General features: G+C 50.4%; 1 protein-coding gene across 1 annotated transcript in view; it reads right to left on the reverse strand.

The window, feature by feature from the left end:
- The window catches only part of Il6r (interleukin 6 receptor), a 41,576-nt gene extending 16,219 nt beyond the window's left edge, over positions 1 to 25,357 (reverse strand). The window contains exons 1-6 of the mRNA XM_003475371.5: positions 25,018 to 25,357; positions 7,721 to 7,954; positions 6,721 to 6,844; positions 5,304 to 5,485; positions 4,877 to 5,043; positions 4,349 to 4,490 (exon numbers count right to left, since the gene is read on the reverse strand). Coding sequence (XP_003475419.2) covers positions 4,349 to 4,490; positions 4,877 to 5,043; positions 5,304 to 5,485; positions 6,721 to 6,844; positions 7,721 to 7,954; positions 25,018 to 25,093 — 925 coding nt within the window. The 5' untranslated portion in view covers positions 25,094 to 25,357. The remainder of the gene's footprint in view (positions 1 to 4,348; positions 4,491 to 4,876; positions 5,044 to 5,303; positions 5,486 to 6,720; positions 6,845 to 7,720; positions 7,955 to 25,017) is intronic.
- Between the last annotated feature and the right edge of the window lie 517 nt (positions 25,358 to 25,874).

Here is a 25,874-nt window from a genome sequence, read left to right on the forward strand (position 1 = left end):
CTCCAGATGCCGACTAGTGGGTCCAGGATGGCACACAGGACAGTGATTGTGAGATGCCTTTAGCCTCTTTTCATCCCACAAAGCAACACTGCAGTATTTGTTAATATTTCCACTACACTTCAGTTCTAAAGGAAGGGTTTTCACCAGCCTTGGTAGAACAGGCCTGAAATCTCAGTTGCGTGATGATTGCCCCTCTGTCTAACCTAAACCTACTCAGCCTCAGATCACTCAAGCTCCGCTGGATCTGCCCTCAGTGGAGAAGGAAGCAGACATTTACACCAGGTATAAAGACATCTCCACAACCATGAATGCAAGAAGGGAGGGAGTCAGGCACTCAGCAGCTTCGGTTCTCATTCTTACTGAGCCACATGGTCAGTGTGGCACGTGACCCATGGCCAGAAAGCCAGAGTCAGGACCTAGAGCTGGTCAGATGGAGGCCTCCTCCCACAGGGGGAAGATATCAGCAGTTTGATGAGGGACATCCACAAATGAGACCAGATTCAGGATCAGGTGACCAGACAGGTAAGGAACCATCCCATCCAACAGGCTGGGAGAGGAATTCAGGCAGATGCAGCACCCCACCCCAGGCAGCCTGGACACAGGGCACAGGTTACTAGGGACGGGGCTCAGCGGACAGCAAGCACCAATGAGAAAAGTGACTGGGACAAAGAGTTCTCCAAAGATCCCCGGTCAGGAAGCACAGGAGGAGCTCAGCATCCCTCATCACTGGGGAACGGCAAACCAAGACACAGTGAGATAACACATCAGACCAGAAGACAGCCACGGACTGCTCAGACTGAGTGGGGAGGAGCGAAAGAATCACTGTATATCTTCTTTGGAAAGACAAATGTTCTCAGACACAAATGTCATCAAAAATAACATGAGCTGAGTGTAGAGGCTTGTGTGGGAGCCCATGCTGGGCAACTTGGAGACACCCGGTCTCAAAATAAAAAAATGAAAAGAATGGGGATGCAGTTTAGCATTCATGGTATTCAACCCCCAGTGCTATGCACACACACAAGCACACACACACACACACACACACACACACACACAGAAAAGCCCCCAGCAGTGGTGGTATAGGCCTGGAGTCCTAGCTACTCAGGACACAGGAGGGTCACCCAGTCCAGGACTCAGTTGCCAGTGTAGGTAAGGGTGAGATGCTATGTAAAGTCAAGAGCGAGGGGCACGAAGGGAAAATGAGAAAAAGGGAAAATAGCTGGCGTTGGTGAGGTTATGGAGAACTTAGAAACTTTATGAACTCTGCAAAATGGTGTTGCCAGCAAAGCATGGAGGCGTGTGCCCATAATCCAAGCATTCAGGTGCAGGAGGATCACCAGGTTCCAGCCCAGCTTGGGCAGTTGATCAACTTAGTAAGACCCTGTTTCAAAATAAAAAGCAACAATAGCTGGGGTTGTAGCTCAGTGTGAAGATCCTGGGTTGAATCCCCAGTAATGCAAAAAAAAAAAAGACACTGTGAAAAACAGAACAGTAGTTCCTCAAAAACCTAAAAATAGATAGCATTGCCATATGATGGAGCAATTCCTCTTTTGGGCATATAAACAAAAGAACTGAAAGCAAGGACTCAGATACATATTTGGACATCCAAGGCCATAGCTGCATTTTTCATAACACCCAAAGGCAGAAGCGACCCAGGTGTCCACTGACAGAAACAGATAAATGAAACATGCTATTTTTATACAATAGAATATTCACCAACCTTTAAAAGGGAGGAAATTCTGACACACACTACGACATGAATGAACCTTGAAGACTCATGCTAAATGAAATAAGCCAGGCACAAAAGCATAAATCTCGTATGACCCCACTTTTCTAAAGTACCCTAGAGTAGTGGCAGCACAGAGGCAAAGTGTAAAATGGGAGTGGGGGGAGGGGCAGGGCGGGGTGAACAGGAACTGCTATTCAAAGAACAGTTTCAGCTCCATAAGAGGTAAAATCTTGCCAGGCATAGTGGCACACACCTGTAATCCTAGCACTAGGTAGGCTGAGGCAGGAGGATCGCTGTAAATTTGAGTCCAGCCTGGACTACAAAGTGAGTTTAAGGCCAGCATAGTGAAATCCTGACTCAAAAAGACAAAAAAAAAAAAAAAAAAAAAGAGGCAAAGTCCTGCAGGTGGATGGGGGTGGTGGCCAAAGAGCAATGTGAATATACAGTACTTAATGACACAGAACTGTATGCCCCAAAATGGTGAAAATACTAAATTTTATGTTATATACATTTTAGCACTATTTTTCTTAACTGGGCTGGGATTCCTTAAAGTGGCTAGTGACTGGCTAAACTAAGTGATCAGGATAGAAGGGAAAGCAGGTGTTGGGAACATTTCCTCAGCAAAATGTTATGACTGACTTTCTTCCCTTGCAAAGCCACCAAGGGCATGCTCGTGTCTGACATTTGCATAACCAGTGTGTCTTGGCTCAGGTGTATGCAAATCAAAGAAAACCACAGGTAGCTTAACACAATTCAGCTTGAAGGATGTTCTGGGTGGTTTAAATGCCCTTCCTACAGTGCCACACAGGAGGAGGCCCTCCTTAGCCAGGTGATAGCAGAAAGTAAGCTTCTGAGAAGGGGACAACCAGAAAGCCACCCCTACTCCTGGTGTACAGCAGAGACCCAAGCCCGCCTCCACGCTCTGGCCCTGGGTCTGCCCACAGCAGAAAAGACAAGGACCCTACACTGCAGAACCCAGAGGCTGAAGCCCATCACATCCAACATGAGGGCCCTGCGGCCTTTACAAAGTCTTTGTTCTCCCTGGGGCCAGGACCAGGAGAAAGTGACAAGGATGAGAATGAGACCAAGCATTCTCTTTTCCTTTGTTACAGACATGCATGCAGCAAGGGCATGGTGTTTTATTCTTTTTAACTGCCAAGTATTAAAGGATAATTGATTTGGTTCAACCCTGCTATAGGGCTAGCAAGATTTGAATACAAAGTAAGGCTGGAAGCCACCAGAATGCCAAGAATGCTGCAATAAACTGCTCAGGGAGAGGTGAGATTTGCATCTTCAGAGGCATGCAAGGAGAAGCTGGGGAAGCTGCCTCTGGTGGTAGTCAGGGAGGTTCCTGAATTCTAGGTCTGCTAAACCCTAATCTTTCATGGTAGTGTCAGGAGACAATGTCTCGCTGGTTTTATCAGAAAAAAATAAAAGGCAAGCAGGTAGGTTTGTCATTTAGAGTTAAGGAGGGCACCAGCAGAAGAACAGAATGAGTCAAGCAGCTTCCTCCAGGAAGCAGGGTGAGAAACGGGAAGGCAGAGGCCCAGGCCACTGCTCAGGACCTTGAGTCCTCCTGTACCTCTTGGCTATGGGCATGCGTTGATTGGTAAACATTTTTTTTAAGCTTAGCTCGGTGTAGTGGGCACACAGCTATAATCTCAACACTGCAGGAGGTTTGAAAATTCAAACCCAGCCTGGGCAATTTAGCAATTTATAGAGGCCTTATCTCAAAATGGACTGGGGAGGTAGCTGAGTGCAAAGGCCCTGGGTTCAATTTCCAGTTATACACATTCACATCAGGTATTTAAAAAATAAAATTTAAATTTAAAAAACCCCTCTTGGCCGGGCCTGGTAATACACTCATGTGATCCCAGCACTTGGGAGGCTGAGGCAGGATTGCTGGGAATTCGAAACAAACCTGGGCTACATAGGGGGTTCAAGGCCAGTCTGAAATACACAGCAAGACTGTGTCTCAAAAACAAAACACAACAAAACAACTCCTATGGGTTAAAAAAATTTTACCCATGTACTTGTTAAATAACACATTTCCAAAACATTTGATAACATGGAGAATTTTACAATATAATACACACACACAAAAGTAAAAAAAAAAAAGAAGTATATTAAAATGTTCCTATTGGTTTTCCCTAGGGAGTAAAAATACTGGTGATACTTATTACCTTCTTCATATTTTTCTGGAATTTGTTGTTTTATCACAAACATACTAATTTTATTTATTCCCCAATCAATGGTTATCTTCATTATCTCATTAAAAATGAAATGCATCAGTGCCTGCGGTGGATTAAATCCGCAGCGCCTCCCTTCCTGGTGCTGCTGGGTTTCCAGCCCGGCCCTGCGGCCCCCCAGCCTGTCAAAAAGGAGAACCAGGCCCACCAGCCACTCTGCCATCAGCCCTTATGTGAGGCCACCCTGGCCCCTCCACTGCGGTGGCAGCAGCTGCCTGGACCCACAGACAAGCTGCTCTGTGACTTACTTTTAGAAGCTCCAGCAGGTAAGTGGCTGCTGTTTTAGGACTGGTTTGGGGTGACTTGTCCTATAATCCTAGGCACTGACACAGCCAAGACACCCCATCCCCATCAGCACCCACTGAAGTACCTGACCAGGGGGTTCCTCTGGCCTCAGAGCTCCACTCACTCCAGGAGCCGATCCCGAACTCCTCCTGGGCCCGGAGCTGCACCACATGCCTGTGGCCACGCCAGGCGTCCGAGATGATGCATTGGTGCTGCGGGTGCTGCATCTGAGGATGGAAGTACAGGACTCTGGTAGGTGGGGAGAAGCACTGCAGCCCCCCAACCCTGCCAGCTGGCTCCACTCAGCAGGCTCTGGAGTGGGGGTCACTCTGAGGGCCACGCAGGCTGACACCCAGTGGTGGGTAAATCCCCACCGCTGCCCAAGACTTAGAGCCACAACTTTATCTACTAAATCCTTGTCACACTCAGAGCCCTCGAAGAGGAGACTAGCTTGGGACGGTGACTCTCAGACAAGATGACCAAAGCCATATAGTAAGACGACTCATCCAGACCAGAAGGGCACACAGTACTAAGCAGGGTGAAAACCTGACCCTTCCCTTCCACCACACCCAGGTGCAGAGGGTGCTCATCTGTTCAGGAGAGACGAACTTACAGTCCAGGTCGTGAATGTCTCTGACCGTTCAGCCCGGTATCGGAGTTCAAAGCGGAGCCTGTAGAAGTCTGAGTTCCAGGAGTGGGGGTCCTTCCAGGTGACATTGAGCCATTGGGCGTTTCCCACCACAGCAGTGACAATGATGTTGGCAGGTGGGTCGGGCTTCACTGTGGGAGAGGCAGCATGGCTCTTCACGGCAAGCAGGAGAAGCCGGCAAGGCTCTGCAGGCCCCATCCAGGCAGCCCCTTCCCAGCCCTCCCTCCACACAGGTCTGGACAGACTCTCATCTGTAACCCTCAGACCTCCTGGTAGGCAGCGCCCCACAGGCTCCAGCCTGCCACACACCTCCACCACCCTTCCCTGCCCCTCCAAGGAATATCAAGTAAAAGCTGGGGAAGCAGCTACAGCATGGGAAGAGCCCACTTACAGATGTTATTGATCTGCAGCATCTCCCTGCTACTGATCCTGCTTCCAGCACTGTTGACCACACACAGAAACACTATATGGATAGATGTGTCTCCCTCGGGGACCGGCAACTGGCAGGAGAACTTCTGGGACTTCCCAGAATACAGGCACCGTTCCTGGAATTCTTCCGTAGGGTCTGTCTGGCTGTGGACACAAACCAAGGCACACTGCCTCACAGTTCCTGCACTGCTCCACAGGACAGAGGGGTGGTCAGAGCAGCAACAGGAGCTCAGCTCGGAAGTCTGATCTCAGGGCTCACATTCCAGCTCTACGCTACCAGCTTTTAGCAGCTTTCATGACTTTGAGTAAATTATCCAACTTCTTGGTCTCTGTGTTCTCATTTGAAAATACAATATCAGGCTGGGGATTTAGCTCAGTGGCATAAGCACCTGCCTGGCAAGCATGAGGTCATGAGTTCGATCCCTGGTACAAAAAATAAAAAAATATCATAGCACTCTGGGGAGGCTGAGGCAAGAGGATCACAAATTCAAGTCCAGCATAAGCAACTTAGTAATTTAATGAGACCCTGTCTCAAAATAAAAAAATAAAAACGGGGCTAGGGATGTAGCTCACTGAGAATGTCCAGGATTCAAGCCCCAGTACCAAAAAAGCCAAAAAAACAAAAAAAAACAAAAAAAACAAAACAAAACAAATCACAACAAAAATCAGAGGTGAGTTTGTTCTCAGCACTGTCGACCCTCTCTGTCTATGGCTGATACCATCTCAGGTCCCTCACTTTATATCACCTTCTATTGGCAGGACAGGGACCTCGGACAGTCAAGACTGTAGCCCCATGCTCTCCAATGCAATTCTCCACCACTTTACTACTTTTCTGTCTTTTTTATTGGTTTTTTTTTTTTTTTTTTGAGAAAGGGTTTCACTATGTAGGCTTCAACTCACAGCAATCCTCCTGTCTCAGCCTCCTGAGTCCTGGGATTACAGGTGTGCTCTTACCTCTTTCTGTCACCTATGTAATGGAAAGCAAACAGGTTCCCAGGGTCAAGGCACTGACAATGGCTTCCCACTCCCAGGGCCATTAGCAATTCCTTGAGGCAACAGTCAAACCTTTAGGCTTGACAGAGAATTGGATTCCCAGCAGAGCCACTTACTAGCTAGATGACCTTAAACAAATTAATTCATTTTCGGAACCTGTTTGTGCACCTGTTTATCTACCCAGTGAGAAAAGCAGTCTCCCCTAGCTGCTGTGATAAGCACGGGTGAGTGGAGCCCTCTCATTCCCTCCTACTTGCCCCAGAGGAAGAGATACTCCTGAGTAAACATCAGGATTCCTGGTCCTCTGGGAACCCCGCCACAGCACGCACAGACCGGGGAGCTCAATGCGTACAGAGATGGAAACACACACCCTGCCCACTACTCACAGCTTCCTCACACACAGCACCACCTTGGTCGTCAGGGATGGGGCACTCCGAGGGCTCCACTCACAGGTAACACTGCTCAGGAGGCTCTTCCGCCAACAGGAGAGCTTTGGCTCCTCCGGAGGAGCTGCAAGCACAGCACAGCAGGCTGAGGACCCACAGGCCTCCCAGAGCAGGAAACTCGCCCTACAGTCCTGCCCAGTCTGCCTGCAGACAAACTCAGCCACACACAGAGCTCCTGAGCCGAAAGGAAGGGGCAGTATGCTGGGGTCAGGCTGGGAATATGTGGGGGGTGGGAGGGGATGGAGGAGGGCAATACCTTCAGACCTTCTGTCTACAGAAAATAAAACCTTGGAGCCACACAGACCAAGCTGCAGATCTGGGCAGGTCCCAGACTCCCTTTAGCTTCCTTACAAAATGCTGATAATATAATAATAATAATAATAATATCCAGCAGGGTGTGGTGGTGCACACCGATAATCCCAGCACTATAGAAGGTTGACAGAGGAGAATTACAAATTCAAACTCAGCCTGGGCAACTTAGTGAGACCCTGCCTCAAAATAAAAACTAAAACAGGGCTAGGGGTGTGGTTTAGTGCAAAAGCCCTGGGTACAGTCCCCGGTATCTCTCTCTCTCTCACACACACACACACACAAACACACACACACACACACACACACACACACACAACTTTGCAACACTCCAAAGCAAAGTGAGAAAATCAACTTTATTTTGCTGGAGGAATCTGAGGGACAGAGAATTTTAGCAAAGGTGAGGAAGCAGGATTCCAACCTAGGCCACCCGGCCCCAGGTCCCACACTACTGACCAGCACCGCCCAAGGCCAGCCGCACAATACTCCCCACTCAGCAGAAAGCCCCTCCAGATCTCACTGGTGCCATCAGAAACCTCTCCCTGAGATTTTTGGGCCAAGGACAGAAGGGGAGTAAATCGTTCTGGGAGTTTGGGGACCATGTCTCTTCCAGGCAGGGGCCACCACTCACCTTCCACCAGCAGACGCACGGTCCCGGCCTGGTGCCCGTTCACGTAGCATGAGTAGTTGCCAGAATCGCTGAACTGCACTGACCTCAGCAGCAACCTCGGTCCCACACCGGCCCATCTTTGGTGTGTGTTGGTGACCATCCAATGGACAGTGGCATTGTCTCTGAGGTCTTTCGCAGGGCAGGACAGGGAGACACTGGCCCCCGGCAGGCTGGTCAGCACGTCTCGTGGCAGGTCTGAGGGAGAAAGGCAGCACTCAGAAAGCCACAGCACCCTGCAAGGGTGTGGTTTCTGACTCAAGAAAACCAGAGTCCTCAATTCTAAACACCTCTGCAGGCCACCAGGGTCCAGGACATGTCCTCCGCTGCCCGGATCAGGACAGTGACCTCCTTCAGGAACCTCCTTGTCAGGTCACTATGTAGCCGCTCATTCCCTTGACTAGAAAATCCTTTAGGATTTCTGACTGCTACAGGATGGAGTTCAAGCCATGTGCATGGCCCTGTGGGGGGCATGTGCACCTCCCCTGTCCACTCTGAGGCCTGGCCTGCCACCACTCAGCCCCCCAGAAGGCCCAGCCCCTGCCCACGTCTGCTCCTCCCCTACTGCTCCCCATGATAATGTCGCCTCTTTTAGGTCTTAGCCTAACACCCTCTCCCCAGAGCCCTTCCTTGTGCCCCCACTCAGTGCCACCTTCCCCATCATGCTGCCCATACAACTACTAATTCCAAGTCTGTCTTCCTCTCAAGACTCCAAGCATCATAGGAACTGGCACACCATTAGTTTCCAGTGTTACCTGATGCATGGCAGGGGCTCCCTGAGCACCTGATGAATGCAGAGTGAATGAACAAACCTAGGAATGAATGCCAGGGCCCAAGAAGGATTTCCAGCATTTACAAGCACTTAGGAAGTCTCAGAACACAGGATCTTTATGAACCCATTTTACAGAGAGTTAACAGAGGCACAGAAGAGTCAGGAGATTTGTCCAAGGTCACCAATAGGACAGCCATACAACTATGAAGTAAATCAGGCTGTTTAACTCTGTTTCAGGATTCCTACAGGACCCTGCACCTAGTTGTTAAATATTCAGGACAATGCTGTTTTTACTCTAGAGACCAACTTGGAGTAAAAATGAAAAATGAAACAAACAAAAACACAATCTTATGCCCCTGAAAAAAAATTGTATACACTCAAGAAAGGGCAAAAAGGAGATTAAAGATTAAAAGAACAAATACATGTTTTAGTACAGGTTTAAATACAAGTTATAGATTCACAGAATCTAAGACAAAAATTAGCCCAACTATCTTGGACTAATTTATTAACTCATCAATTAAGTTAATCCTACCAGCTGAGGGAGCAGAGATAGGGTTTCATCTAAACTCACTGGGTCCTCCAAACCTAATGCGTCATGTAAACCTGGCAGATTTCAGAACAGCCAGCTGCTGTCTGAGGGCTTGGCCCTGCCTCCCTGTTTTGAGTCTGAGGACAGCATGCATGATGTCTCTGACCTACAGGATTTCCTCGCTTGGGAAGACCACATCGTATGCTTGGCAGCCTGTCCTCCCTCAAATCCCATCCAAATCAGCACTCACAGCGGGAAGCAAAGCCCAGCAGCTCCACTGGCCATGGCGCTGGGACAGGCCATTGCATCAAAGGGCAGAAGCGGTGTCTGCCTGGCATAGGCCCTGCCTGACCACATGAGTGCCCCTCAAGCTTCTTCCTCACTTTATCCTTGGAGCCTGAGTTCTCCACCCCGGCACGATCTGCTCCTAGACTCACAGGAAAAGGTCAGACACAGGTCCAGGCGGTAGCCTGGAGGCCTGCACTCCTCCCCAACAGAGCCTTGGATGTGACTGTCACCACAGAGCCAGGCAAGGCCAAGCAGGCTGGTTAGGCCCCTCTGGCTCACTGTCCCCTCCTCTGTCTCACATTCAGTTAGCATTTGGCAGCTGGCAATGGTGAAAACAGGACATGGCACTGGGGAGCCCCTACCCAAGGAGAATCTAAGGCCATCCACTGCTGCAAAGGTGGTATGGTGGACAATGGAGTCCCCTCTACTTCAGCAAGCCACTTCCCAGAAGTCCATGTTCACTGAGGGCAGTGATGGGAGGACTCTTATCCCCAGACAGCTTCAAAGAATCAAAGTGCCCTCCTTACAGCACAGTATTAACATATAAACTTTGACAACACTCTTCTAGCACTCCACTGTTTCTCAAAATGTATAATATAATAAGACCCACAAATTAAAATGCCATATTCATAACCTTTATGAAGCACAAAACACTCAGGAGCTCCCACCAGCCTAAAAACCAGCACCATCATAGCCAGGAATGGTAGAAGACACCTGTAATCCCAGCTACTATGGCAGCTGAGGCGGACTGCAAATTCAAGGCTAGGCTAGGCCACCTAGTAAAACCTTGTGTCTTTTTATTTTTTTATTATTATTTTTTTAATCTTGTCTTGAGAAAAAGAAAAAATAGAAAGGGTTAAAGATACAGCCCATGATCCCTGGGTTTAATCCCCAGACTATAAAAACAGAAAAAAAAAAAGAAAAAAAAAACTGGGAACATCTCAGTGGCAGAGTGTTTGCTTAGCATACATGAGGCCCTGGGTTCCATCCCCAGTACCAAAAAAACAACAACAGGAAATAAAAGAAAAGTAAACAGACTAGCACCATCATCACCTCTGAAGGTCCCTGGGGACCCCCAACCTCTAGTCTCCCCATCTATACAATTCCTTTACAAAGTATGCTCACTAACCATGGGTCCCTGTGTTTGTCTTGACTTCACTTGATATAATGATTTGTATGTAGTCTTTTGGTGGCACGGGTTTTCATTCACATGCTTCTATGATTCATTACATGCCACTGTGGTTCACTCATTTTCACTGCTCTGCAATATTCTACTGTGTGACTCCCACAGGGGGAGCTGGGGTTGTTCCCAATGCTTTGCCACATCAAAGAGTACGGTTACCAACTTGTGGCACACTTTCCCTGGAGCTTCCTAAAGAATGACAACGCTGGTCTTAGCACATACATGTCCCTCCCTTGAGAACTGAACTCCACCCAATCTGTAAGGTCCTGTGAGTACCTGATGGAGGCAGCAGCTTGCCAGCCCAACCCCTCTCCTGCTTTCTGTCTGCAGAGGGAGGCTAAGTGTAACCCCTCAACCCTTCTAATCACTACCTCACATTTTCACTTTCCTGTTTTTCACTGGGTGAAGTGGCTATAAGGATGACCTAGAACAGACATCCAGTTTGTGCAAATTATGAATTTGTAGGAACTGGAGATACTGCCCAAGGAGCCAGGAGGGAGAAAATACATGTATAGTGCATGATATTTAATAATGATTTTTAAAAAGTGTACATGTGCTTTCGCAGTGTACTCTTATTTTTAAAAAATGTTCAGCTGTGTGTGGTGACACAGGCTACTCGGTAATCCCAGATACTCTGGAGGCTGATGCAGGAAGATCACAGGTTTAGGGTCAGCCTGGGCAGCTTAGCAGAGATCTTGTCCACTCCCCCAAACCCATGCCACGTTATACTGTCCTGAATTTCTTATCTCTCTTCATGGAATCAGGAGGCCACACCAAAGAACTGATCGTATCACCTAGGTTTGTGTAACTCTATGATAATCACATGACAAAATTGCCTAATGACACATTTTGGAATATGTCCCCACCATTGAGTGATCGATGACTGTATCCAGGGACCCACCTCAACCTTACCTATAAGACTGGAAGCCATGCACTGGACAGCTCAGTAGTGCTTTGTTTAATCAAGGGCACCTAAGAGACAGCCACAAGACCAGGATCACCCAGGAGCATTATTCCCAGGGCACACAGTGGCCCCAGGGGTGGCTCTGGTGTTCTGTGATGGACAGGCCCTGTCCTGGAGACTAAAGAAGCCAGATACAGAGGAGGCAGGGAGGAGTCTGGAGCCAAAGTAAGCTCTCTTATCCTCTCCAGACTTTGCCAGTTCCAGAGCAAAGGTGCTGTGGTCACTCCCCCACGCTAGCTGGAGGGACGCCCTTGCACGCCTGGTGACCGCTGGACAATGGCAGGGCCTGTTTATGCCAGCACTCACTGACAATGGTCAAAGTATTGGAGCAGCTCAGAGAAACAAATGAAAAGACATTTTTTCCTCTTCCACAAAAGCAGAGCTGCAGGGAGCAACATAATGGCCACTTCCTCTGCCAAGGACCTTGAGTAATGGTTTAGTCACTTATTTTTTTTTTTTTTCTAATAGGGAATGATTAATTGTCAACCACCCGTTGGCAAGTATTGATGGTCACAGCCCTACTTTAAAACATTTCTTCTGGAATCTATAAGCAAGCCCGTGTTAACTTCAAACGCATGGAAGTGGAATGATCACAAAAATGCTCAGAGAGGGGCAATCTCCAGGCGTCAGCTCAAGTTAGAGGAGACAGCACCTGCCACGCCCCACCCACACATCCCTCTGCCTCCTGACCCGATTCAGAGCCACAGCGCTGCAGAGGAGGAGCAGTGGACACAGAACTGCTCTCCCAAGGCCCTGGGCTCCTCTCCCAATGAGGGGACTACAGGGGATTTACCTTCTTTTACCTTATTGTAATTTTTACATCTTTCCATGACACCAGCTTCCTTATGTTGCCCAGGCTGGTCCTGAACTCCTGGCCCTCTTGACTCAGTTTCCCAAGTAGCCAGGACCAGATACAAGCCCACTGCTTCCAGCTTTTTTTGTAATTATTAGGTTTTCTGCAGGTCATTTGCATTACGCTTATGATGGAAATGGAAAAAATAAATGTATATATAAGTCTGTGTTTCAAGTAGTGGCACACACATGTAACCCCAGCACTGGGGAGGCTGAGGCAGGTTTACAGAGAATTTGAGGTCAGCCTGGACTACACAGTGAATCCTGTCTCAAAACAAGATATGTATCCCAAATCTGAAGTAAGCTGTCATGCTTTCTGCCCCCGAGAGCCAATGATTTGGGGTAACGGGGTACTAGAGGGCAGGAGTGGGCTTCAGGGCTCTGCAGTCAGCCTGTGCCCTTTATCCCTAGAGGGCAAGCAGCTCTGGCAGCACTGGTGACATGCCCATAGGCGCCTGTGCATGCCAGGCGGGACCAGGAATAGATCCGTGCAGCCTTGTGGTGACGCAGAGCTGCTTCCTATCTGCCAATCCGCCTCCTGCTCTGAGATGTGCTCTGATTAATAAACAAAGCGAGGCAAGACATTCCGGCAGCCCAGCCCCACCCGATTAGTCAGTGACTATACTGCAGCCAAAGCAGAATCAAATGCATTTGAGGGGTGGGCGGTGCCTTGGGGACACTGTCATCCGGCCTTGACTGCCTCTTTGCTGATCTCAGTCGCGCGGGGGATGTATTTTCCTCCTCACCAGTATCCACATTTCTTCCTAGGCCCCTGGGATAGAGGGTCCTACCTCCTTGCAGCTGGCATTGCCCTTTGGTGGCAACCAAGAAGACTCCCAGTCTCCAGACGCCCTTTCCTTTTATGATGATTTTCGTTTGGTTTGTTTTGTTGTTTGAGACAGGGTCTCACTACGTAGTCTGCGCTAGCCTTGAATTCACAATGGTTCTCTTGCCTCAGCCTTCTCAGTACTGGGATTACAGGCCTGAGGCATCATGCCTTGCCACCTTTCACAGTGATTTATCCCCCTTCTCATCCCCGTCAATATATCAGAGACATCTGTTTCGAGGTGACCTGAACACACATAACTGTACATTCCTCCACTGAGTTCTACAAGGTGAAACAAGATAACCACAGGCAGGGAAAAGGTGGGGAGGAGACCAGTGCACTGCAGACGGTTGGTACCTGCCAGTAGCGTCTCCGGGATTGGAGCCTCTGGCCTTGCAGAGCAACACGTGCAAACATTCTTAAACTCTTAAAACAAAGATGCTATGTCACCTGGGTCTGTCCAAGTTATTACAAAAGGGGGTGAGGTGCAAGGAGCACTGGGATAAGGTAGATTTTTCCAGACAAGCAGCTTTGGAGACACCTTCAGGCAGAGGTGCCCAGCCTGTCCTTACAGCTCTGAATCATCCTGCTGGACTCTGCACTCCTGGGCTCATCTCCACTCTTCCCATCTGCCCTTGTGCTTGTCCTCTGTTTTCTGGGGGCCTGCCAGGACCCTTTCTCCCAACAAAATCAGTCCCGCAGGAAGAAAAGGCCAAAGGAAATTCTGTGGGGAGCAGGGAGGGGGCGCTCCTGGGGCCACTCCTTCCTGGGAGATGAGTCCTAGTGCCACCGCACGTGTGCCAGCCTGGCAGACCACGCACAGCAAGCCCAGGAGCAGGTCGAGGCAAGCCCCATATCTGAAGAAACTTAGCCCAGAGCCCACAGCTTAGCATCTGCCCTTGAGCAACTGTCAGCCTTTTGGCGCCATCACTGCAACCTGTGCCTGTCCCCCTCCTTAATCTGTGGACTTCTTATTTTAATAGTTGATGACACGGGGAAAGGGGTGTGGCTAGTTCATCCCAGGGCCCTCAAACAAATGCCTCTCTTCCTGCTCTGGGGGAGGGAAACTTGCACCAGAGCTCAGGCCCTCTGAACCCGAGTAAGCAATCCTACAGCCCCTGCACTCTGGTGTGCAGAAGGAATCCCAGGCCTCCGGCCCAGACTCCCCTTGAGGAGAGACCTCTCAGCCCAGCTCTGGGAAGTGGGTTCTTCCCCATGAGAACCTCAGGTTAGGTGCCAGAAACCCAACCAGCTCTGCTTTACTTTTTTCATGTAATGTCACAAATGTCAATAATCAGAGAAAAACATCCACACAGAAACACGTATTTCTCAATCCTCTTGCAGCACAGTGTTACTCTTGCCAGCACAAACAAGTCCGGCTTCCTGGCCCACTTATGTAAGCGGTGAGCCAGCTGCCTGGCCTGCCACCGAGGACACAGACTTAACTTGTACCTGTTAATCCTATCCCACCACCCCATTTCTCAGCAGAGACAGGGCCAGCTAGTGGCCTGGAAGGCACCCCCACTGGCTTCTCAGGTTGCAGAAGCTAAGGGAGGCACTAAAGGGCTTGCTCGGAAAGGAGGTGCATGTTAAGACATTGGGGGAGAAGGTGGGCACCTCAAGTCCAAATGGAAACAAATGCAGACCTTTGCCCCATGGGGACTGGGACAGGTCCCCAGTATTCTCAGTCACCTCTCTGGAAACCAGTCTCTAACCAGGCATGGTGGAGCACATCTGTAATCCCAGGACTCAGGAGGCTGAGGCAGGAGGTTCACTGTGGGTTCAGGACCAGCTGGGGCTACCCAGTAAAACCCCTTCAAGAAAGAAAGATAGAAAGACAGAGAGAGACAGAGAGAGAGAGAGACAGAGAGAAAGAAAAAGAAAAAAGAGAGAAAGAAAGAAAGAATGAAGTCTCTGACTTCTGATATGCTAACAGTAATACCCTCACTCCTGAGCACCCACCCTATGAGGCAGCTCCCCAGGCCCTCTCTACTACCCACAGCAGCCCCACTCGAGGGGTCCTGCTCATTCCCACTGTACAGCTGGAGGCCACAGAGGTCAGAGAAGTTAAGGAACTGGCTCAAGCTCACACAGTGAGTGAGTGGGAGGTCATCCTGGCCCAGCTCCCCTCTTGAGGCTGCCCACCACCCTCCACCTCCCTTGGTCTGGATTCCCTCTCCCCTGCTCCACTCTTCTCGTATCTCCACAGAGGCCTGGGCAAAGGAACCCTGAGGCTGAGAAAGAGGGCTTCCCATCATAGCCTGCCACACTACGGAGTTGCAGAGTCTCTTTGGAGTCTGGTGCCACACCCTGAGCTGTCTTCCTTTGCCCTACACCAGCAGCAGGTACAGCTTAAAGGACACCCCACCCAGGTTCCCTTCTGGTGCCCCCCAGGCTGTCCCTCTATCTGGGCCCCTTCACTTCTCCCTAACACCCCCAGTGGCTGCCACTTAGGGAGAGGTGACACTGCAGGCTGTAACAGGCCACGACTCTCAGGCCGAGTGGTGGTCCCTGCTGTCTTCTCCAAACCCGCATCCAACTGTCCTCATCCAAACCCCTCTTCCCAGATTAATGGCTCCTGTGGGCAGAACCCCGCCCACGAATGTGTTTGTACATCTGTACCTGTGTGTATTTGTCTTGTGTTTGGCAGAGTCAGTATTTACCTTGGCTCAGCCTCTTCATCCACACCCCGCACTGCACAGGGTTAGAGTGAGGTGGGAGGTTCCCTTGGCCCCAAATGGAAGTGAGGCTGGGTGCTGATTCAAAGCCATGCAGGGGACCAGCTCAGAGAAAAGCATTCAATTCTTCCCTGGCAACCTCAGAAACAATGACACGGCCCTGGGCCAAGAAGGTCTGACCCAGGTCACCTCTGGAGATCATAACTGAGTTGGAGGAAAGAGATCTAGGGACACACAATGTGCTTGCCACCCCCACCTAGCCCAGGAGTTGACTAAGATACCATGAGCGCAGGGCAGAAGAGGCCTTGGCTTCCCAGATGGACACACACTTGACGCTGGTCCAGAAGGAGGCCGAGGGGAGGCCTGCAGCCAGGGCGCAGGAGTAGAGATAACGGTGCTGTCTGTTCAGGCAAATTGCTCCCCTTCAGAGATGAGAACCATGCCCAGAAGCAGGACTGCCAGGTAGCCTAGAGCCAAGGCAGGATCCCTGGGCTGTGGGCTCTCAGCAGCCTCTGCCCTCCTAGGGGCACAACACAAAGGGGCCAGGTGGCAGGAAGAAGCACCCTGATGTATTGTCCCCTCCCATCCCAAGCCCTTCCACCAACCCCTCCCCTCCCCCACCTTCTGCTTGCCACTCAGTTAGGGAGGGAGCCTCCTCTCTACCGAGAGGACTCCTGAGGTTCTAGGCTAAGTGGAGAGTAAAGGTTCATGGAGCTGTTAGACTTCTGCTGATTATTCTGTTCTGCGGGCATGATATGCTGTCATCTGTAAACGGCCACAATGTCCCTACCCTGCCTTCCCCCTACTGCCCCCAACATACCACAGCCCCCAACATACACACACAGACAAACATGTACATGCACATTCATGCACACACATGTAGGCACACACGCACACATTCACGCACTCATGCACACACACACCATGCAGCTCCCTCCGTGTCTGGTCAAGAGAGCAGCTCTGAGGAGAGATGTGACAGGCACATTCGCCTTTAGTAGAACCTGAGCGCCTGAGTCTCCTACCCCAGCTAATCCTCCCTTAGAAATAAAGCCCATCAAGCCTCAAGGGTTGTTCCTAGACAGGAACACCCAGAATCATAAGCACGTCCTTGCTCCCCCAACTAATTTCTAAAGTTTACTTTATAGTGATAAAAATACCAACAGGACTTTTTTTTTTTAACTAAGCAAGTGGATTTTAAAGTTCAAATAGAAAAGTAAGCAAACAAAGATAGCCAAGAACATTCTGAAAAAGCAGAGAAATGAGAGGGGGATTAGCCCTTGCAAACTTAAAAGCATATTAGAAAGCTACAATAACTTAACAGTGTTTGTACCACCCACAAAATAGCTTAGTCTGCAGTACCAGACTGTATACTTTCAAATGGCTGAGATGATAAACTGCATGCTCCCTTCAGCAGCGCATAGACTGAGATGATAAATCTCATGTGTACTTCACCACCATTTTTAAAAAAGCAGCTTAGTCTGAGTGCTCTACATAAAGGGATTATTCTGTGGGTGTTATACAGATTAACTAATTGAATCTTCCCAAGCCTGTATGTGACAATAGCAGAGGCTGGGCTCTAAAGCTAATTAGGAGTGAGCCTGGATTTAAACTTGGGGAACTGAGCCTCAGAATTTGCACTTTTAGCTACACATATGCAAAGCAGCAGTGTAAACTAGTAGACAGGAAAACAGTCCATTTAAAAGGTAGTTTTTAGAATAAGTGAGGGAGCTGGGGGTGATATACACTGAAAATCCCAGCACTTGGGAGCCTAAGACAGGAGAATCCCAAATTCAAGGCCAGTCTGGGTTACACAGTGAGCTCAAGGCCAGCCTAAATTACACAGTGAGACCTTTAATCAAAATACAAAACAACCTCCTGCCAAGAAAGAAACCATTGAGGGAAAGATGAATTGTTCAATAAACCATAAAGGAATGTCAGGTTATAACTGGAAAAAAAAAGAAAAAAGTGGAAGTTAGAGACTTCATACCTCACTCCTTAATAAATTCAAAATGAATCAAATATTTAAACTCTTAAAAGTACCAGAAGAAAAAGGAAAACCTTTTCAAATAATATGGCAAGAGGAAGATTTTAAGTATGATTCAAAACCACCAAGTCATATATGCACCAACAGTTTAAAAAATCTCTGTGACAGAAACCAACCCACACTACCAAACAAAGCCAAAAGACAAAAGATAAACTAGATAAATACAACTCATACCATAGAAGACTAGATTGTTTAATGTATTAAGAGCTCCTGTAAACAATAAAAACAAGTGAACTACTTCCTAGTCCAGAGTAATCAAGAGTTCAAGCCCAGACATAGCAGAGTTCCAACCATAGTTTGGTCACTCACCAGTGACCCCTGCTGGTCCTTCCACCTCTCTGGCCTCACTTTTTCCATCTGTATAATGAAAATAATAATCACTACTTCAAAATGCTATTGTGGCTCAGTGTGGTGGCACATGCCTGTAACACCAGCACTTGGAAGGCTTAGGCAGGAGGATTGTGGCAAGTTCGAGACCAACCTGGGATACAAAGTGAACTCAAAGCCCCCCTCAATTACATAGCAAGACCCTGTCTCAAAAAGACAAAAAAAAAAAAAATGCTATTGTGAGTCAGGCGTGTGAGCACACTGGGAGGCTGAGGCAGAGGACTGAAAATTCAAACCAATCTAGGAGTAAAGATTGAGACCTAGTTTCAAAAGATTTTTTTTTTTTTTTTACACTGGCCGGGCACGTATGTCAATGCAAAGGCCCCAGCTTCTATCGCTAGTACTGCAACAAAAACCAAAAAATGAGTTGCTGTGAGAATTACATTAGATAATTAATATAAAGAATCTTAGCATGTGTCCTGAACATCCTTAATCTCTCAAAAAGTGTGAACGTTTGCACTCACGATTCCCACGGCACTGGTGTCTGTCTCCCCTTTCCCGAGACCCGTCTCCTCCCAACAAAACAATGTCTTAGGAGTCACAGCATGAATCAGACTTCTGTTCATCACAGCCACAAGAGGTATACCAGAAAGTCTGCAGCGACTCTCCCAAAGGTCCACTGATGGCTCAGGGGCCAGCAAGGAGGAGGCCTGCATGACCGGACCCCAAAGCTGTTTTCCTTCTCCTCCCTGACTCTGCTCCCCACTCAGAGCAGCAGAAAAGTCACTGCTGTGACTGGTGAATGGGGTCGGTCCTGACCAAAGGTGCTAAGAAGGGCAGGCGGGAGGCCAAGGGGCACAGGCCTAGCTCGGACATGCACGCTGGCCTTTGGTACTCTTCAGTGCTTAAGAGAAGGCAGAGGGGACTTCTGGCCAAGAGGGAGTGGTTGCCCTGGTCACACAAACGACCCAGTATCCGTACGTCTCCAATGAGGACATGGGGAGAGAGGTGATTCTGATGTCCCTGTGCTCTAGGAAGGGCTAAGGTTGTTGACAACATGCCAAATGGAGCAGAAAGAACAAGCTCAGACTCTGTTACTTCCTTGCTGTGTGATCCCGAGCTGGTTACTGAACCTCTCTGAGCCTTATTTCCTCTCACGTACTCAAGGATATAGCTTTGATGAGTCTCACCTCTCGTCAGTGTTTCTGTGTCTAGTAGAACCATTCCATCAGCACATAAACGTACCGATATTGTACACATCTGTTTAAACTCCCTTTTGTTAAGGTTGTTGGTGTCGCACACCTATGATCTCAGTGCTCAGGAGGCTGAGGCAGGGGGAATGCTTCAAGCTGGAGGCCCCCATGGGCTACCCAGTGAGTTGAAAGTTGGGCTGAATTACATTAATGAGAGCATGTTAAAAAACAAAACCCCAAAAAAATTTTAACTGAAAAAAAGAAAACCCTTTCATTGATGGAAACTATTTTGTTCCTCCCTTTGCCACTGACCACCTCAAAGAGTCACTCACACCTGCTGTCCACCACCTTTTTACCACTGCACCTCGGATCAAGGTCACCGCCAATGGCTGCTGGGGGCTGCATCAGTCCCTGGGTGAAACTTGGGCCACCCTCTCACCTGACCTCTTGGCAGTGTTTGCCATGATGGCCTCCTGTCCCGGGACCCACTGTCACTACTGGGTTCTCAGGACATCTAGGCTCGTGAGTTCCCTCTTGCAGCCTCCAGTTCTCAGGCACCTGACCCCTTCCACCTCCAAAGGGCCAGGTGGCCCCACTCAGGCCCTGGGTGTTCTTTCCTCCACCTATCTTCTCCCCGCAGGTGATCTCTGCAGCTCCCTGGGCTTAAACACCATCCACCTGCTGCGACTCCCAAATTCAGCGTTTGGCCCACAGCCCCAGGCTCGCCAATGTTGTTCTGCAGCCCACTCACCAGCAGGGACTGGCACCCATCCTCTGAGGCTGAAGGTCAGCGAAGGAGATCACACGCCAGGCATGGCTCCCCGCACACAGCTGGCACTCAATAAGTACAAACAGACAGGGAGACCAAAGGATGCTTTCCGGGAAGGAGGTGGAGAGGTGGCAACTAGGTCCGAGAACTGGTGGTGGGAAGGCAGCCCAGATCCAGGCCTTCAGGCCCAGGGACATAGGCTGAGGGGCAGGGCTGCCAAGGGACAGGCAGGAGTGGCAGAGGCTGCTGAGTTTGGCCTGAAGTCACGCCTGCCCCAGAACCCTGGCAGATCTGATGTGCTAGATCTCAAGAGGAGTGGGTCAGGCACACAGATGAACCCTCCAGGGTCCGGGCCCCACTGGAGTCTGAGGCCCAGCGCCCCTCCCTGCCACCCTCACAGCTCACTCCAGCCCTCACCTGCAGCTAATGGTCTGACACTCACCACTTCCCACTGGGCTGCCCTCTCTCCCTAGAGACAGGTCCTCACTTCTCCAGGATACATCTGTATCCCCAGGGAGTCCTGTGCCCTGGAATGTGACAAGCTCTGGCTGGAAAGATTACCAGGGGGAGGGGGAAAACTTCCCGCCTCAGGTGAGAATACACAGGGTCTCTAAAATTTTCCATATTTCCTTCAAGTCTTCACTTAAGTAAAATATTCTCAGCGAAGCCTTTCCTAAAATGCCAAGTCTACTCTACAATCCTAAGACAGACAGACAGACAGACAGACAGACACACACACACACACACACACACAGAGCTAATGTCTCTCCCTGCTTCACTGCCTTCTCTCTCTCTCTTTACTAGTCTCTGCCACACTCTACTGACACCCTGTTGTCCCCCACTACAGGAAATCTCCAGTAAGCCAGGGATTTCTGGCTGTTTTGTTCATCACTATGTCTGAACTCTTAGAATAGCACCTGCAACACAGTAAGATCTCAAAATAGATTTTTGGAATGAATGAATTATTAACTATGCTTATTTAAGTACTTCCTGGGCACTGGGGACTTTTGTCAGCAGCTGCTTAATGCCTTACTCAGCACTGCACCCTCGCAAACACCCTGTGGGGAAACACAGTCATCCCAGGATCTTCTCTGGTTCCAAGACAGCCCAAATCACCAAATCAGAGGGTGCTCAAGTCTCATAAAGTGACAAAGTGGGGCAAGGAATGGTGGTGCAGGCCTGTAATCCCGGCTCTCAGGAAGCTGAGGCAGAAGCATCACCACAAGTTTGAGGCCAGCCTGGGCTACGTAGTGAGTTCAAGATCAACCTGAGCTACAAACCTAGACCCCATCTCAATAAAGCAAAACAAAAAACTCAAAAGTGTCTGCATATAACAGACACACTTCCTTCTATATACTATAAATCACTATAAGGTTATAGTCCTTATAACACCTAGTAAGCCTATAATCCCAGCTCTTGGGAGGCTGAAGCAAGAGGGTCACTGAGAGTTTGAGGCCAGCTTGGATTACATAGCAAGACCCTGTCTCAAAAGCAAAACAAAGGCTGGGGATTTAGCTCAGTGACATAAGCACCTGCCTGTCAAGCGCAAGGTCATGAGTTCGATTCCTAGTACCAAAAAACCCCCAAAACACCTAGTATTGTACAGCACAAAAGCTGTGTAACCAGTTGTTACTCTGTATTGTGCAGGGAACAATGAAAAGGTCTGTCCTGGTTCAATGCAGATGCACTTTTTTCTCATTCCTTCAATCTGCTTGCTCCGAATCCCTGGATGTGGAACCCACAGATACAAAGGCCAACTGTGTATTTTTAGTTTTGGAGAACACTGAGTCTCAGAGAAATCAAATTGCTTGCCTGAGGGTACACATTTTAGGGCCACCCCAGAGGAGAGGAGGGAGAGAGAAAAGGGGCAGCATAAGCCTCAGAAGAACCTGCTCAGCATCCTCCACTGGTGCAGCCCAGCAGAGCCTCCCAGTCACAGGCCATGCCATAGCTTGGCACTGGGAGAGTTCTTGCTGCTGGTTATGGGCCCAGAGGGACAGGACAGGATGAGAACAGGGCAGGGGCCACTCAGAGCAGTCTTGAAAACAGCCAGCAAGGGGAGTGAGTGCTCGTGAACTTGAGCCCTTCCCTCACTAACCCGCCCTAGGTCATCTGTCCCTAGGCAGCCCTAAGAGGACTGGCAGGGAGACCAGATTTTCTGGGCTTTTCTCAGGATTTACACTTGGCCACCTTTAGGCTCCTCTGATGGGGGAGTCTGCGTGGCCTCCTGGGCTTTATGGTACTCCATAAATGTTTACGGCACCGAATAAACAAGGTACAGAACCAAAGCAGAGAGACTTCTAGCAATGACCACCCTGAGCAAGCAGGAAGAAGCCTTCATACAGCCACACTGCTTAGGCAATGTTCTCCCCTGGACAGCACCTAAGAATCATGAGAAGCCAAGGTTTTCTCATTTTTGTATTTCTTTTCTTTTTTCAGTACTAAAGAAAGAACCCAGAGCCTCTGCATTGAGCTACATCCCCAGCCCTTTTTTAATATCATATTTCAACATAGGGTCTTGATAAGTCACTAAGTTGGTTGGGCTAGAATTTGAAATCCTCCTGCCTCAGCCTCCCAGAATGCTGGAACGACAGATTTGTGCCACTCTGCCTGATGACAACAGGTAATTTCTTTAAAAATGAAAATAGTCGAATTTGCTCCTCGATACCCATATTTAATAAATCTGGGGTGAGGACCAAGAATCGGCATCTTTACTAAGTCCCTACCTACTCCAACACGTACATCAAAAGTCATGCCAGGCCCAGAACTGTCCCGAGAAATACCAATTTGGGGTGAGGCTTGGAATGCAGGTAAGTTTTTGGGGCAGGAATAGGTTGCCCTAAGGGGAAATTCAGAAGGATAGCTGGACTTTTTGAGATAGTCAGAGATCTATCTGCCTGTTTGGGGTATTTTCTTACAGCGGAAAAACAAGAAGGAACTTGAACTGCCTGTGTCCAGCCTCCCTCCCCAGCACCTAGAACGCTGGGGCTGGAAGAAATCCAAGTGCCAGCTAGTCTGGGACTCTCCAGGGCAGACTCCTCTGGGAGTCCCGGCAGCTCCAGGACCGGGATGAGCAGCGGATCCCCAGGAACACGGGCCTGGGCTTTGAGAGCCTGCAGCCGGGACACCGCTGTGCTTTCCGTCCAGGCCAGCCCAACGCCAGCCTCCACGGCCCTCCGCCTCTCACTTCTCTAAACTGAGCCAGTCGCTCACTCCATGCTTCCTGTAGGTTTCTTTCTTTCAACTCTCCAGTTGGTGCAGCGAGTCTGCCCGGGTGCAGGACAGATGCTGTGCTTTTCTAACTTCTCTGCATTTTCCTTCTGAACCTTGAGGGTTTTCACTTCCTCCCCAAGTCTCAGTTCTGCCTTTAACAGGCTGTTCAGATCATGAGACCCCCTTGCCCATCCTCTCTGAGCACCAGGGAAACAGAACTGCTACTTCTGGCTGTGTTCAAAGGGCCTTGCGGCCACTCAACAGCAAAAAGGAAAGGCTGGAACCTTGGGACAGGTGGCCCAGGTCTCTGCCTTTCCCATACTCTCCATCCCGTCCCTGCCTTCCCTCCCTCAGGCTCTTCTGCCCCAGGATCCTCTGGCCCAGGGTGACTCCCAGCTTGTCCGCCAACTCTCATCTCCGCCTGCTGATCTACTTTGACATTTGGGAGTCTTAGGACCACATGGAGCACAGAGCCAAGGAAGGAGTGGGCCTCTGTCCCAACTTCTGGGAACTTCAGTCAAAGTTTTATGTAGATCTAGCAAGAATTAGAAAGTACAGTTCTCAATCAAAGCCCAGTTCTCAACCAACAGTCAGTCAAAGCCTGGTTGTTCTCAATCAACTGCGCAGTTTCTGGCAGCTGGAGCCAGGAACACGCCAGCCCAGCTCTCTACCAAAGCAGGAACTCCTAGGAACGGACAAGGTGTTCACCCCAGGAGTGCAGTAAGGTCTCAGATGGTAAAGCCAGAGCCAAGGCCTCCTTAGCCAGGAAATCCAGAAGTCTGCCTACTACTCCTTGGTTTTCTGCTGTGTCCTCAAAGCCCTCAGACCCTAAAATAAACTTCTGGAGAAGCAAGCAGCTGCCCAGTCCTTCCAGAGGAGACACTAGACAGGCAGGCTGGGCTCACAGCCAGAGTCCGTAGAAAGGCCAGGAGGCCAGGCAGCGCGCAGGCCACAGTTGCAGAGTGGCCTTGCCCTGTCCTTTTCCCCTCTCTCTGGTCCGAAGCGGGAGTTCAGAGCTAGCCAGTCCCAGCAGGGCTCAATCCCTCGCTGCCCACCCTCTGGAGTCCCAGGACCGGGACACTCAGCTTGGCTGAGTTGCTGCTCGCGTGCGGCTGGAAATTTCGTGACTCAGAGCCTATGATGTCAGTGCCTTCATAGAAAGGACAGTCAAGTCCTGTACTCGGACATCCCCAGAGGGCCGGGGAGGAACCAAGCGAGGCGACCCCCGTTCGGGCCGACGAGGGAGAGGGGCGCTGTTACAAAGGACGCCCCACAGCAGAGCGGTGCCCGCCTGGCTCATAGCGCTCTCTGGGTCCCCTGCTTTTACAGTGGGGTAACCGGCGATGCAGCCCTGGAGGACGGGTGCGGAGAGTGGGGAGCCGGGGAAGAAGTCCGGTTTCTGAGAATGCGCCTTGTCCTGTACTCAGGAGGAGCTGCACACAGGCCAAGGCGCAGGACGCGGCAGTGAGCACGCACGCGGCTCCGACGCTGCACCTGTGCTGCGGCCACCCGGTCACTCCTCTCGTCCTCCCTCCATCCTCCCCGCTGTGCTGTCTCCGGAGGCCCCGCAGCCTCGCCCACCCAGCAGCTGCCCGGTCCCCCGCCGGCGCGCGGAGCCCTTACCCGGCTCGGTGCAAACCCACGCCTCTCCCGGCGCGGCCAGCAAGGCGGCCAGCAGCACGCAGCCGGCGGCCAGCATCTTCCTCTCGGCGTCGCAGAGGACTGCGGGGCAGGGCGGCGCGGCGGCGGGCTCCGGCGCCCGGGGCGGCCGCCAGCCGCGCGGGCTCCCTCCGAGCTCTCGCTATGCGGCTCTCGACTCTGCGCCGCGCTCTGCCCAATTCGGTGTCAGTGCGACTTCCCACTTGGACATGACTCAGAGCAGAGGACCGTCCTGGAAACAGCGCAGGAAGACATTTGAGGAACTCGCCGGAGAGCCTCTGGGCTGTCCCAGGGTGCAGTTACGAAAGCCCGAGCCGCAGATGGCGCAACAACAGCCCAGCGCAGCGCGCGCCCGCAGGGGGGCGGCTTCCTGCAGCCGCGCGCACCTGAGCCCGCCGGGCAGGGCCTTGAGCCCTCGGGGCCCCTCCCCAGGCTGTGTACACGAAGGAAGGGAAATAAACCAGTCTGGCTCGGCTTTGAGTTTTGGTTTCGTGAGCAGGGTGTAGCTGTGAAAGACGCACCTGAAGAGCGCTGGAGGAGGCACCCTGTGGTTGCAGCAAGTAACGTGTTAGATTGGGGTTGCCCGCCAGAGTCATCTGTGGAGCCCCAGGTGACACAGAAGTGTGGAGATTCTGGTTTAATTGATCCCTTAGAAGTGAGACTCAGGCGGTGACACTGGAGCAGAGATGGTGTCTTTCTCTGCCCAACTGCTCCTCAAAGGAAGCAGCAAGAAGAGTCAAGAAAATGGATTGGGCAGAGAGACCCGGGTTCCCTTCCAGGGACTGCTGTGTCCGTGACTGCTGCTCCGAAGCTCTCTGCCC

Source organism: Cavia porcellus, unplaced genomic scaffold (genome assembly GCF_034190915.1).
Source record: "Cavia porcellus strain 051 isolate PalLab524CR breed Dunkin Hartley unplaced genomic scaffold, mCavPor4.1 scaffold_6, whole genome shotgun sequence".
Lineage (NCBI taxonomy): Eukaryota > Metazoa > Chordata > Mammalia > Rodentia > Caviidae > Cavia > Cavia porcellus.